The sequence below is a fragment of the Ipomoea nil genome, unplaced genomic scaffold (genome assembly GCF_001879475.1).
Source record: "Ipomoea nil cultivar Tokyo-kokei standard unplaced genomic scaffold, Asagao_1.1 scaffold3401, whole genome shotgun sequence".
Classification (NCBI taxonomy): domain Eukaryota; kingdom Viridiplantae; phylum Streptophyta; class Magnoliopsida; order Solanales; family Convolvulaceae; genus Ipomoea; species Ipomoea nil.
In genome coordinates this window covers 777,867-793,454 of record NW_017619829.1, presented here as the reverse complement: position 1 = coordinate 793,454, position 15,588 = coordinate 777,867, and the positions used below count along the sequence as shown (strand labels likewise).

At 36.8% G+C, this 15,588-nt stretch overlaps 1 protein-coding gene and 1 non-coding gene across 2 annotated transcripts; both read left to right on the top strand.

The window, feature by feature from the left end:
• The first annotated feature begins 689 nt into the window (after window positions 1–689).
• Window positions 690–1,517, top strand: LOC109171276 (zinc finger protein ZAT5-like). The gene has a single exon (XM_019320341.1). The coding sequence runs from the start codon at window positions 690–692 to the stop codon at window positions 1,515–1,517; it is 828 nt and encodes a 275-aa protein (XP_019175886.1).
• A 406-nt stretch (window positions 1,518–1,923) lies between these two features.
• On the top strand, window positions 1,924–2,007 carry TRNAM-CAU. Its single transcript is given in 2 exon segments — window positions 1,924–1,961; window positions 1,972–2,007. It is a non-coding gene; the product is annotated as a tRNA-Met (tRNA).
• Window positions 2,008–15,588: the final 13,581 nt, after the last annotated feature.

Genomic DNA, 15,588 nt, shown 5'->3' with positions numbered 1-15,588 from the left:
TAAAAATTAAAAATTGATTAATAATTGAAATTGATTTTGATCCTAAGATAATTCCCTTCTAAAATAAATTAATCATAATAAACTTAAAATGATTTATATAATTATTGTATTATTTTAACTTCTACTTCGTATACATTTATTTATTTAAGATATGTAATCTATTCTAAAATAATAAACATCAACAAGCCTAAAAATAATGAACATCAACAAGCTAAAAGTAATAATAATTAATATACTTACCAACTTCTTAAGAAATTACTCTTCATTGTTCAAAGCACTTAACCTAAGGATATAAGATAATAAATATTTACTATCAACCAAATATTTTATGAACTAACTTTAGATGTTGGTAGGAACGTGCAACAATATCAATGGCTTAGATGAAGGTCTATATTTTAACTGCTGAATAAACAGCAAGAAGATTGTGTCAAGTGACAAATTGATTAATCCGTGCGAAGTATTAAATATTAAGCGAACAAATTGCACTTTTGGTCCTGTGAGTATTAGGGTACTGACAATTTGAGTACGTGACTTTCAAAACTCCCAATTTAGACCTTTAACTATGCAAAAATTGACAGATTTGGTCCTCCGGGCCAAATTGCCGGCCAATTTTGGCCGAAAAACATAAATTGATTCGAATTTATTTGTGTTGAAGGCAAAATCGTCATTTCACTCCCTTCTTTTTCACCATGATCACGGACACGACACCACCGCATTCTTCCGCCACCTCTGAACCAATTCCCGCCGCGCCTACGCCGGAGGACGAGGACATGGCTCGCTGCCTTATGCTCATCTCCCAAGGCGGAGGAGTCTCGCGTCATCCTCCTGCCATCCCCAAGTCGCCGCTGTACAAGGAGGAGAGCGGCAGCGGGAGCAAATTCTGCAGCAAGAAATATATAGAGACGACCACCGTGGGCGGCGGGGGAGGGGTGAAAGTGGGGATGTATGTCTACGAATGTAAAACGTGTGGCCGCACGTTTCCGACGTTTCAAGCGCTGGGCGGCCACCGGACCAGCCACACCAAGGAGAAGCCACCGTTGACGACGGTGGAAACCGCCGCCGTGAAGAGGCCGCTGTCCTTGTACGATGAAGAAGACATTAATCCTTATCCGTTCAACAAGACCCCTAAAATCTCTCCCCCTTTCTCTTCCCTCCATTTCTACGATTCCGCCAAGTCCTCCCCCAGGATTCACGAGTGCTCCTACTGCGGCGCCGAATTCTCGTCCGGCCAGGCGTTGGGCGGCCACATGAGACGCCACCGTAACTCCACCGCCGCCGCCGCCGCCTCGCAGTTGAGCCCGAGCTCTTCCAGCTTCGAGAAAAGGGTACTCCAAAAGGAAGAAAATAATGGGAAAGGTTTGAATTTGGATCTCAACCTCCTCCCCGCCGGAGAAGATAATCAAGATCATCGTCGTGCTAGGGAGCTGCCGGAAAATCAAGAACAACAACCGCCGCAAGTACAACCAACCCTTTTTTTGTCCACCACCCCACCGCTGGTTGGCTGCAAATACATATAAAATTAATTACTTTTTAATTTCTTTTTATTTCAAAACCGTCATTTCACACAATCCGGCGAAATAAAAAAATGCTGAGAACGGTTTAATTTCTTGCTAGTGCCGGCATCAGAATCCGGCGACGGTTCAAGCAGAAGAAGAACGAAGAAGAAAGGGAGAATGAAGAAGAAGGGAGTGAAATGACGATTTTGCCCTCAACACAAATAAATTCGAACCAATTTATGTTTTTCCGGCCAAAATTGGCCGGCAATTTGGCCCGGAGGACCAAATCTGCCAATTTTTGCATAGTTAAAGGTCTAAATTGGGAGTTTTGAAAGTCACGTACTCAAATTGTCAGTACCCTAATACTCACAGGACCAAAAGTGCAATTTGTTCATATTAAGCGTAAAAAATAAAAAAGCCCGCAAGGGGGGTGGTGGCGCAGTTGGCTAGTGCGTAGGTCTCATAGTTTAGAGTGATCCTGAGGTCGAGAGTTCGAGCCTCTCTCACCCCAAAATCCTTTTTCCAAGAGACGCTGAATCCGTGCGTGGTAGGGGTTTGTTCAAATTGATTTTGCATACATGAGGATATATCTATACTTCTATACTAGAGGATATATCTATACTTCTATCTATACTATATATAAAACAAAATCTTAAACTTTAACTTTCTGCCCAAAATCCTCAAATTTTAATATATTGTTTTCTACTTTCCTATTCGTACTATAATTCTACATTAAAATTCTTAAATAGTGTAATACAATTCCTAATTGAATATATTCTTTATGCTTCTACTTTCCTATTCGTACTATAATTCTACATTAAAATTCTTATTCTATACTCCTATAATATTTATAAAAATAAAATCCTAAATTTTAACTTCCCGGGCAAAATCCTCAAATTTTAATGTATTGTTTTCTACTTTCTTATTCGTACTATAATTCTACATTAAAATTCTTAATCTATACTATTAATAAAAACAAAATCCTCCATTTTAACTTTTCGTCCAAAACAGTCCTATACTATTATAGGGCGTTTGGTTGGAGACAATTTAAATTCCCTTCCCACTTAATTCCAAAGACCATAAAATTCCTTAGTTTGGTTGGAAGGAATTGCAATTCCCCCATTTTCATGGGATTAAAATCTCATGTCCGCCCGTGGGATTTTAATTCTTGGGATTTTAGGAAGAAAAAAATCTAGTGATGAGACAAAATTACCCATCGATTTGTTTTTTTACCTAAAATTAATACCACAACAACAATGGGCATTTTGGACTTTATACTACTTATTCCCTTTCAATTCCCATGTATATCAAACATTGGAATTGAAATTCCCAGTAATTCTATTCCTGTAAATCAAACACTGGAATTTAAATTCCCACATCATTCCCAGTAATTCATCTCCCATGGAATCGCAATTCATTTCCCATGTAATTCTCCCCTCCAACAAAACGCACGGTTAAGGTTTGTGTAATATTGTAAAATAGTGTAATACAATTCCTAATAGAATATATTGTTTCATACTTTCCTATTCGTACTACAATTCTACATTAAAATTCATATTCGTAATACAATAAAATATAATACTTGCAAATTTGCAAATTATAAACAATAATACTTAGATTTGCGTAATATTGTAAAATAGTGTAATACAATTCCTAATACAACATATTGTTTAATTTCCTACTTTCATATTCGTACTACAATTCTACATTAAAATTCTTATTCGTAATACAATACACCAATATTAAAATTCCTATTCCTATTCAACAATATTATTCCGTCACTACTCTCTTGGTCTTTGTAACGGGACGCGGCTCATCATCACAACATTGGTAGATCACATTGTCGAAACAAGAATAGTTAATGGGACACATGAAGGAACCAAAGTTCTTATCCCTCGAATGTCTCTCACTCCTTCTGATACGAGATTGTCCTTCAAGTTCCAGCGTAAACAATTCCCAAACAAAAGTCAATGCCAAACACTAACTCACGTTGGGTTATTGCTAAAAAAAAACTGGTCTTTAATCACTGACAATTGTACGTGGCTTTCTCCCGAGTCACCCATCATGATGGCATGAAGGTGTTAGCTCTAGATGAGGATGGACAATATTGTGTTGCGACTACCAATGTCGTTTACAAAGAAGTTTTCAATAATGTATAAATACAATCAATGATATTATGTTTTTTTTTTCAAAATGACAAAATTGCTATATATCTAGAAAAAAAGAATATCCTCTATACAAATGAATTAGGATAGCAATTTATTATTATAACTAAGTTGCTAGAGAACGAGCACATTTGCCCAATTTATAAAAATCCTAAACAATGGTATATAAAATCTCTAAAGTTACAGCACCGCATGCGTACATCTATACATTAACTATTAATTCAACAATTATTTGGTCGAACTCAAGCAATGATAACATCACATAACATAATTGATCCAAACCATCTTTTCAATTGCACTATATAATATTTAATGTTATAATTTATATAATTATATATATAATCCTATACTTGTTATAATTCGATCATATATTCGGGTTGTATAATCCGGACCCCCGGGTTCATATAATCCATCAATTTATCGATCCAAATATTCTTAAAATATTATAGTAAATTCATTCCGTGCATCGCACAGGTAAAAATACTAGTTATGGGTAATGAAAATTTGAACACAAATGATGAGCCTATCAATATTGATTATAAATTTTTATATGGGATAATCACATTTTGTCTTTTAATTGTTAACTACATAGTATTATGTAATTTAGTCATTTATTTTCAATTTTAGACAATATAGCTATCAATTATTTGATCATTTTGTGAATTTAATCTCTTAATGAATTAAATAGTCAATTTATTATTCTTTTTTTTTTTTTTTAACAATTGCCGAGTGAGAATTGAGGACAAATCTTAACTGTCGATCTAGTATGATCAAAGGCTAAAATTAATGAAAAAGATTTAAAAAAAAAACAATAACATTTATATAATTTCCTGTAATTATAATTGTGTATTTAAAGATTTTGTGCATTTAAAAATATTTGAAAAATTTGGTGAGCTGATAGACTCTCCTTTGCCATTGATTTGCTACTAAGGACCAATTTTTCTTTACTTTTTTTTTTTTCTATTATTTTTTAAATTTTATAATTATATTATATTAATTATGTGTGGGTGCACTTATTGTCAAGTGACAAATTGTTGTTATGTCACAAATTGCTCTCTTGTACTTAATGGTAATATGTACCGTCATACAAGAATAATCTTTCGGTTTACTTTGGATGGTAACATTTATTTGCTATAGGCCCTAAATATTGAGGTTTATATCACATCTTATAAATGAAACTATAGCCTAATTTTTAAACATAGCATTGCTCATAAGGCGACAAATTATAAGCACTAATTAGAGATAACAACATTAGGACAATTTTTAATGTAAAATTGACTTGGTATTGATTTAAAAGTCAAATGTTATTTGTTCAAATTCAAGTTTATTGATGGGGCTAATTTATTATAGAAATTATTTTAGATGAATCTTAGCCCTTGGGCATTGAAATAAATTTCAAATATGAGTATTTAAACAAAATGCTAGTGTCTAATTTTTAATATAGTTTTATTTAGAAGGTAAAGTGATAAACTAAGAGCATTAATCCTTTATATGTCATCCTTTGGAGTAAAATTAAACCCCGATAGTGAATATTTGATCGAAAAGTATGCATAGATCCTAAGTGCAACCTGTAAAGGATTGCTATAATCAATAAATTGTTATAATCTCCTAATAAATAAATTTGAGATTTCAGGATGTTGAATCCATATCTGAATATGACCAGTATAGTATAGTATTTTTTCATAGGTGAAAATATATTAGAACTATAGAAAGTTAATATTAATAAAAAACTCCATTAGCCTTCTAAGCTAGTCACATTGTACTCAAGTAGAACTATATAGAAAAGTCATATTGAATAATATGAGTCTTTTTGTCTTCTATGATGGTCACATTATACTCCAGTAGTAGTACATGACAAAATTATACTAAGTGTTTTGAGTGTCATTGATCTCTTAAGATATCAAAACCTTAGTTTTTTTTTTTTTTTTGGGGGGGGGGGGGGGGGGGGGGGGGGAATGAATATACTCTTTAAGTCCAAACTACCCTTCAAATTATGTGTTTGTTGTTGAAATACATGCAATTAACAATATATGTGTCTGTGAATAAAATTGAAGGCACATAACATGACAACTACATACATATAATATATTAACCGCAGACACATAATATATTAACCAATGGGTTTAAAATAAATGAAAGTGACAAGTCTGTTTATGTTAAGTGACAAATTCATTTCATAACTCTTTAATTACTCTTTGATAACATCAATAAACCTATTATAATCATGTCACTTTTTTTTTAAAAAAATAATGGCTAAAGTGTGATCTCGCACCATGAACCATTCCTGATTATTCATGCCGCACCATGATCTTTAATAAGTGATATTAGAGCCATAAATCATAAAAAAAAAAAAATTCTTCTAAAACTTTTTACAGGTTTCCTACATGTTACCAGTAATAATATTGCTGACATGGAATTTTTTATTAGTTTTTTTTTTGGTATTTTTCTTCTTTTGCCTTCGAATTATTTTTTTTCGTAATTTTCTTTTTTCCTAAATGTATAGGCATGCCTTGCGTTTTTCGCTTCTCGTTTCTTCGATCAGGCCTGCTCTGCGGAGTTTGGTATCGAAGAAACGAGAAGCGAAAAAAGCAGAGCAGACCTATACGTTTAGGAAAAAAGAAAAATACGAAAAAATTATAATACGAAGACGAAAGAAGAAAAATACCAAAAAAATAATAATAAAAAATTTCATGTCAACAATATTATTACCGGTAACCTGTAGGAAACTTGTAAAAAGTTCTAGACGAAAAAAATTAAAATACTATGATTTATGGTTCTAAATATCACTTATTAAAGATCATGGTGCGGCATAAATAATTAAGAATGGTTCATGGTGCGGGATGACACTTTAGCCTAGAAAAAATTACTCATAGCAACAAGCAACCTAAGGATTGCCTATGAAAAAATAACCTTATTAACCTAGCTTTAACTACATTATTAAGCTGTAAACCTTGTCATTAATATTGGGGAAAAAAAAGTTAAGAAACAAGAAAAAGAACATACCTGATGAACAAAATTAATAGTGGTTGCTAAAATCACAATCTTTTTGCCAACATTAATCTCCATGAATGATTTCACAAATTCTTGAACCATGAAGTTGGAGGTAGACTTTATTGTTGTTCCATTGGTATATCTCTGAATAACAGGGAACTTTCTAGCAATACTTTCACAAGGGTGTGGAAGTCCTAATGATGGTGAAAGAGGCACCACATTGTATATTCACTCTATGCATTAAATAAAGATGGAAATATGGAGCCTTATTACATTTTTCTACAATACTAAGGAGTATCAAGGATTGTTAATGTGTTTTCTGCATTGGATACTAGGTTTATTACTTCCTGCATTTTTAATTTTGCCAGCCTTCAGAATCAAAGGAGATTGACCTCCAGTTCTCATTGGAAGATCTCAAAGTCATTGGAAAGGGAAGTGGAGGTGTAGTTCAACTGGTTTGCCATAAATGGGCTGGCACTTTGTTTGTTGGTGGATGTAAGTAATGTGTTTGCTATGCTTTTGCAGTAAAAGGAATGTTTTGCCTCATGCCTCGTTGTTTGTTACGGCTTGATTCGCCGCGATGTTGCTCTCAAGTTGGTCTGGATGATGAATAATATGATAGACTTTGCCTTCCCTTATCTATTGCTGGTGACTCTCATTCTCTTGCTCTCACCTCCCCTTGCTGGCTTATTGTTCGAGTCTGACCAACTTAGCTTATTAGGGCATTAATCAAATGTTAGGATTTAACACCATAGTTTTTAACATCCATAAGTTGCTATATGTTTTTAACATCCATAGTTTGTAGATACCTTCTAGTCATAGAGTGTAAATAAAAGTTTGGTAGAAGAATAAATTAAAAGTGAACCTTTGGACTTGTATTTTATTTATAGTTTGTGGTACACTCCCATGCCATATATGTATAGTCTTTTGTCATGGTTTTATCTCTTGGAGTTCATCCGAGAGTATACTGGAATTGAGTAATTGTGCTTCTTCACTTGTACATAAACAAATTTATACTCGTAAGCTTCTTCTCAAATGATTTTATATTTTTTTTTTCGAATAATTTGTGTTTCCGATTTTATTATTTGTGTGGTTTAGGAGAATGACTTACCATTTATAACTGAAATTCATATCGCTATTTTTTTTTTTTGGCACAAGTGTCAAATAAGTCCATCTACTACTTCGAAGTGCTCAATTTCCCCCATAATCTAATTGGACACACTTACTTCTAAAAATTTGTCAATTAGCTTTTTTTTGTAGGTTACCTTCAGGTTGGCACTCCACACTGTTGACATGTAATTTTATTTAAATAAAAATTGTATGAATATCGTGAAAGATGGGCTCCTGTTTACCTGTAAGACACATTCTTTGCTATAATGTCTGTCTCTCAGCTAGGTGAGTCCACGAGCCATTTCTTTGAAGGTTTTGTACATAAAGAGACCAATTTGAAAGAATTCTTTGATATTTATGAATTGATACTGCAAAGGAAGAATCAGAAAAAGCCCTGGATGATCTTGAGTCAAAAGAGTTCAACCCTGTGTTGCGAACTAGATGCAATTATGAGTTACGGCTGTCTGAAATGTACACAAAAGAAATATTCTTGAGCTTCCAAGTTGAAATGGAATTGATGTCTACTTGTTTTAGCGTGTCACAAATACACACCAATGCACCAGTGATCACATACATGATCAAAGAACAAGACACTGCTAGAGATACAAGGGATGCAAGAAACTATGAAGTTATGTACGATAGGGTAAGACAAGATGTACGCTGCGTGTGCAATTGTTTCAATTTCAAAGGTTAAATAAAAATACATGTCAACAGTGTGGAGTGGCAACCTGGAGATAACCTGCAAAAAACGTTAATTGAAAATTTTTTAGAGGTAAGTGTATCCAATTTTGTTGGGATTGAGCTTCCCTCCTATGTGGTAAACAGCTCATTTTTGGGTCCAAGCCTACATTTATATTCCATTATAATATTTGTTTTCTTCTTGGAAAGTTTTGTTTGACAATTATTTAATTGTCATAGGAGAATGAGATATGGGTAGAAGTTGAAGGGTGGAAGTTGGAGCAAAGGTTTTTGGGCTGAAGTTGAAGGGAAGAGTTGATGGGATGAAGTTGAAACTAATTTCCCCTCCTCTTTTCCATGTCGGCAATAGCATCTATAAAAGGGGATGAGCTCATTGTTTTCTGATAGTGAGAAACAACCACATTATTCTACACACTTCTTAGGCAGTAAGCAAGAAAGAAGAAAGATAAACTTTATCTTCTTCTTTCTTCATTTCGGCAGAGGCATCAAGAAAGAAAAGAAAATTCAATTTTCTTTCTTCCTTCTTCACGGCAGTTCGCAGCAACCGCGGGAGGTTTGCCTAGCTCCTGGGTGTTATCTTCATCAAATATTTTGAGGTCAGCTTGTATTTATTCCAGGCATCTTTCGGGTAATCTCGTAATATTTTTACTCTGTTCACCTTGCTTGTGGTGGTTGAATATTTTGGGTACGAGATATTATTCCTTTTAGCCTGTGAATTAGAATATATGTATTTGGCCTAGTGTTGGTGTATTTGATGATTTTGGATGTTCGGCTCGTGTGGTAGCCAGGAACTTTGTACCCAAGATTTATTATAGTGGAATATTTTCGTGGTGGTGGTCCTGTGGTTTTTCCCCAATTTGGGGTTTTCCACGTAAATCGTGTGTCCCTTGTATCGGTTATTTATTTTGGCTATCTTGTACTATCTCGTATTTGCGCTCTTGTCGGTTCTGTGATTTTCACTTGTCACAGATAGTGGGATTTTTCCCAACGAAGTGGTATCAGAGCCCTGGTTGTTGATCGGGTATATTTGACATGGAGGCAAATACGATAAATATGGTGCGATTGAATGGTAGAAATTATCACATCTGGAAGGCCAAGATGAAGGATCTCCTGTTTGTGAAGAAATTACATCTACCTGTGTTTGCAATTGCAAGGCCAGAAAAAGTGTCAGATGAGGAATGAGACTTTGAGCACCAACAAGTGTGTGGTTATATTCGACAATGGGTCGAAGACAATGTTCTGAATCACATTGTCAATGAGACACATGCCAGGAGCCTATGGGATAAGCTTGAGACCCTGTATGCTTCCAAAACAGGCAATAACAAGTTGTTCTTGTTAAAGCAGCTGATGAATCTGAGATACAGGGAAGGTACATTGATTAATGATCATGTCAATGATTTTCAGGGTGTTCTTGATCAGTTGTCTAGCATGGGCATCAAATTTGAGGATGAGGTACTTGGTCTCTGGTTGCTTAATACTCTACCTGATTCTTGGGAAACATTTCGGGTTTCTTTGACCAACTCTGCTCCCAACGGTGTCGTGACCATGGAGAATGTCAAGAGTGGTATCTTGAATGAAGAGTCAAGAAGAAGATCGCAAGACACCTCCACTTCTTAGTCAGATATTTTGGTTATAGACGATAGGGGGAGAAGCAAGCAAAGGGGTCAGAATGGTAGATATAAAAGCAGAAGCAAGTCAAGGTCAAGGCACAAGTATCTTGAATGTTATCATTGTGGCAAGAAGGGTCACATCAAGAAAATTTGCTTCAAATTGAAAAGGGACCAGAAGCAAGACAAGAAAGATGATCACACAGAGAACCAGGTTGCAACAGTTAGAGCATATTTTCTTTTTGCTTGTGATGAGAACGCCATCAACGTTGCTTGCCATGAGACAACTTGGATTGTGGATTCAGGCGCATCTTACCATGTTACACCAAGGAAGGAATTCTTCACTTCATATACTCCAGGCGACTTTGGAGAGCTAAGAATGGGTGATGATGGTCAGGTGAAGGTGATTGGTACCGGCACAGTTTGTCTTGAGACCAGCAATGGCACAAAGCTGGAACTTAAAAATGTAAAGCATGCACCGGGTATCAAACTGAATCTCATTTCTACAGGAAAACTCGATGATGATGGTTTCTGTTGTTTCTTTGGTGAATGACATTGGAAAATCACTAAAGGCTCACTGGTTATTGCACGAGGTAACAAGTCTTCTAACTTGTACTCTTTGCAAAGCTCTATTTATGGTGATTCAGTGAATGTGGTAGCAAAAGAATGTGCATCAGAATTGTGGCATAAACGACTTGGCCACATGAGTGTGAAGGGGATTGATTACCTTGCCAAGAAGAATAAGCTTTCAGGGGTAAAGGAAACTAGATTGGACAGATGTGTTCATTGCCTAGCGGGGAAACAGAAAAGAGTTTCTTTTATGAGCAATTCTCCTTCGAAGAGGCCGGAGCCACTTGAGTTGATACATTCTGATGTGTGTGGACCAATGAAGGTTAGATCACTTGGAGGTGCATCTTACTTTGTGACCTTCATTGATGATTATTCTAGGAAACTCTAGGTTTACACTTTGAAGCACAAAAGTGATGTGTTTGGTGTGTTTAAAGAGTTTCATGCCCTTGTTGAGAGACAGACAGGGAAGAAGTTGAAGTGCATCCGTACTGATAATGGCGGTGAGTACCGTGGCCCATTTGATGAGTATTGCAGAATGCACGGTATTAGACATCAGAAAACTCCTCCTAAAACTACTCAGTTAAATGGCTTAGCAGAGAGGATGAACCGGACAATTATGGAGAGAGTCAGATGCATGCTTGATGATGCAAAGTTTCCTAGTTCTTTTTGGGCTGAGGCAGTTTCCACAGCTGTTCATGTTATCAACTTATCTCCCGTTATTGCTTTGAATAATGAAGTTCCTGATAAGGTTTGGTGTGGAAAGGAAGTTTCTTATGATCACCTCAGAATCTTCGGTTGCAAGGCATTTGTGCATGTCCCAAGAGATGAGAGATCTAAGTTGGACTCGAAGACTAGACAGTGTATTTTCATTGGTTATGGTCTTGATAAATTTGGCTACAAGCTGTATGATCCAGTTGAGAAGAAGCTTGTGAGAAGCCGTGATGTAGTGTTCTTTGAAGATCAAACCATTGAAGATGTTGACAAAGTGAGAAAGCCAGAATCTCAAGACGGCGGAAGTTTGGTTGATTGTGAGCCAGTTTCCAGCAGAGACACACATGATGTTGATGAGGTTCAAGAGAATGGCCAGAATGGTGATCCAGTACCAGACAATCAGGATGATACAACTGATGTGGATGATCATGTTGATGATGTTGTGCACCAGGAACAAGAAGTTCCGTCGCAGGTTCCAGTTGATCCTCCTAGAAGGTCTAACAGGAAACAGAGACCATCTACTCGTTACTCTTCCAGTCAGTATGTGCTCTTGACTGATGGGGGAGAACTTGAGTTCTATAAAGAAGCTATGGAGAGTGAGCAAAAGAGACAATGACTTGAGGCTATGTAGGATGAGATGAATTCCTTATATGTAAATGATACCTTTGAGTTGGTGAAGGCACCAAAGAACAGGAAAGCTTTGAAGAACATGTGGATTTACAGATTGAAACATGAAGAAGGCACTTCAGTTCCACGATTCAAAGCTCGAATGGTGGTGAAAGGTTTTAGCCAAAAGAAAGGTATTGATTTTGTTGAAATTTTCTCTCCTGTTGTGAAAATTTCATCCATTAGAGTTGTGTTGGGTCTAGCAGCCCGTTTGGATTTAGAAATTGAACAGATGGATGTGAAGACAGCTTTTCTCCATGGAGACTTGGATGAGGAGATATATATGGAGCAACCTGAGGGTTTCAAAGTCAAAGGGAACGAGGATTATGTTTGCAGGTTAAAGAAGAGTTTGTATGGATTGAAGCAAGCTCCGAGGCAGTGGTATAAAAAGTTTACTTCCGTTATGAGTAAGCATGGATACAAGAAGACTTCTTCAGACCACTGTGTTTTTGTAGATAGATTCTCTGATGATGACTTTGTCATATTGTTGCTTTATGTTGATGATATGTTGATTATTGGTCGCAATGTTTCAAGAATTCAACAGTTGAAACCAGAGTTGAGTAAGTCATTTTCTATGAAGGACATGGGACCAGCAAAGCAGATTCTTGGGATGAAGATCATCCGTGACATGCAGAATAAGAAGCTGTGGTTATCTCAAGAGAAGTACATAGAGAAAGTACTTCAGAGATTCAATATGGATGAAGCTAAGCCAGTGAATACACCTCTTGATATGCATTTCAAGTTGAGCAAGAAGCAATGTGCTTCTAGTGAGAAAGAGAAGGAAGAAATGCAAAGAGTTCCTTATTCTTCAGCTGTTGGTAGTTTGATGTATGCGATGGTATGCACGAGACCATATATTTGCTCATGCAGTGGGTGTTGTTAGCAGATTTCTTTCAAATCCAGGGAAGGAACATTGGGATGCTGTGAAATGGATTCTGAGATATCTTCGGGGTACTTCAAGTCTGAGTTTGTGCTTTGGTACAGGGAAACCAATTCTTACCGGGTACACTGATTCAGATATGGCTGGAGACATTGATACGAGGAAGTCCATTTCAGGTTATCTGATTACCTATGCAGGGGGAGCAGTTTCATGGCAATCAAGATTGCATTGATTACCTTGCCAAGAAAGAAGCTTTCAGGAGTAAAGGAAGCTAGATTGGACAGATGTGTTCATTGCCTGGCAGGGAAAAGAGTTTCTTTTATGAGCAATTCTCCTTCAAAAGCCGGAGCCACTTTACATTGATTTGTGTGTGTGGACCAATGAAGGTTAGATCACTTGGAGGTGCATCTTACTTTGTGACCTTCATTGATGATTATTCTAGGAAACTCTGGGTTTACACTTTGAAGCACAAAAGTGATGTGTTTTGGTGTGTTTTAAAGAGTTTCATGCCCTTGTTGAGAGACAGACAGGGAAGAAATTGAAGTGCATCCGTACTGACAATGGCGGTGAGTATCGTGGCCCATTTGATGAGTATTGCAGAATGCACGGAATTAGACATCAGAAAACTCCTCCTAAAACTCCTCAGTTAAATGGCTTAGCAGAGAGGATGAACCAGACAATTATGGAGAGAGTCAGATGCATGCTTGATGATGCAAAGTTTCCTAGTTCTTTTTGGGCTGAGGCAGTTTCCACAGCTGTTCATGTTATCAACTTATCTCCCGTTATTGCTTTGAATAATGAAGTTCCTGATAAGGTTTGGTGTGGAAAGGAAGTTTCTTATGATCACCTCAGAATCTTCGGTTGCAAGGCATTTGTGCATGTCCCAAGAGATGAGAGATCTAAGTTGGACTCGAAGACTAGACAGTGTATTTTCATTGGTTATGGTCTTGATAAATTTGGCTACAAGCTGTATGATCCAGTTGAGAAGAAGCTTGTGAGAAGCCGTGATGTAGTGTTCTTTGAAGATCAAACCATTGAAGATGTTGACAAAGTGAGAAAGCCAGAATCTCAAGACGGCGGAAGTTTGGTTGATTGTGAGCCAGTTTCCAGCAGAGACACACATGATGTTGATGAGGTTCAAGAGAATGGCCAGAATGGTGATCCAGTACCAGACAATCAGGATGATACAACTGATGTGGATGATCATGTTGATGATGTTGTGCACCAGGAACAAGAAGTTCCGTCGCAGGTTCCAGTTGATCCTCCTAGAAGGTCTAACAGGAAACAGAGACCATCTACTCGTTACTTTCCAGTCAGTATGTGCTCTTGACTGATGGGGGAGAACTTGAGTTCTATAAAGAAGCTATGGAGAGTGAGCAAAAGAGACAATGACTTGAGGCTATGTAGGATGAGATGAATTCCTTATATGTAAATGATACCTTTGAGTTGGTGAAGGCACCAAAGAACAGGAAAGCTTTGAAGAACATGTGGATTTACAGATTGAAACATGAAGAAGGCACTTCAGTTCCACGATTCAAAGCTCGAATGGTGGTGAAAGGTTTTAGCCAAAAGAAAGGTATTGATTTTGTTGAAATTTTCTCTCCTGTTGTGAAAATTTCATCCATTAGAGTTGTGTTGGGTCTAGCAGCCCGTTTGGATTTAGAAATTGAACAGATGGATGTGAAGACAGCTTTTCTCCATGGAGACTTGGATGAGGAGATATATATGGAGCAACCTGAGGGTTTCAAAGTCAAAGGAACGAGGATTATGTTTGCAGGTTAAAGAAGAGTTTGTATGGATTGAAGCAAGCTCCGAGGCAGTGGTATAAAAAGTTTACTTCCGTTATGAGTAAGCATGGATACAAGAAGACTTCTTCAGACCACTGTGTTTTTGTAGATAGATTCTCTGATGATGACTTTGTCATATTGTTGCTTTATGTTGATGATATGTTGATTATTGGTCGCAATGTTTCAAGAATTCAACAGTTGAAACCAGAGTTGAGTAAGTCATTTTCTATGAAGGACATGGGACCAGCAAAGCAGATTCTTGGGATGAAGATCATCCGTGACATGCAGAATAAGAAGCTGTGGTTATCTCAAGAGAAGTACATAGAGAAAGTACTTCAGAGATTCAATATGGATGAAGCTAAGCCAGTGAATACACCTCTTGATATGCATTTCAAGTTGAGCAAGAAGCAATGTGCTTCTAGTGAGAAAGAGAAGGAAGAAATGGCAAAGAGTTCCTTATTCTTCAGCTGTTGGTAGTTTGATGTATGCGATGGTATGCACGAGACCATATATTTGCTCATGCAGTGGGTGTTGTTAGCAGATTTCTTTCAAATCCAGGGAAGGAACATTGGGATGCTGTGAAATGGATTCTGAGATATCTTCGGGGTACTTCAAGTCTGAGTTTTGTGCTTTGGTACAGGGAAACCAATTCTTACCGGGTACACTGATTCAGATATGGCTGGAGACATTGATACGAGGAAGTCCATTTCAGGTTATCTGATTACCTATGCAGGGGAGCAGTTTCATGGCAATCAAGATTGCAAAAGTGTGTTGCTTTGTCTACCACTGAAGTTGAGTTCATAGCATCTGTTGAGGCCAGTAAAGAAATGCTATGGATGAAGAAGTTTGTTCAGGAGCTCGGGTTTGTTCAAGACAAGTATGTGCTCTATTGTGATAGTCAGAGTG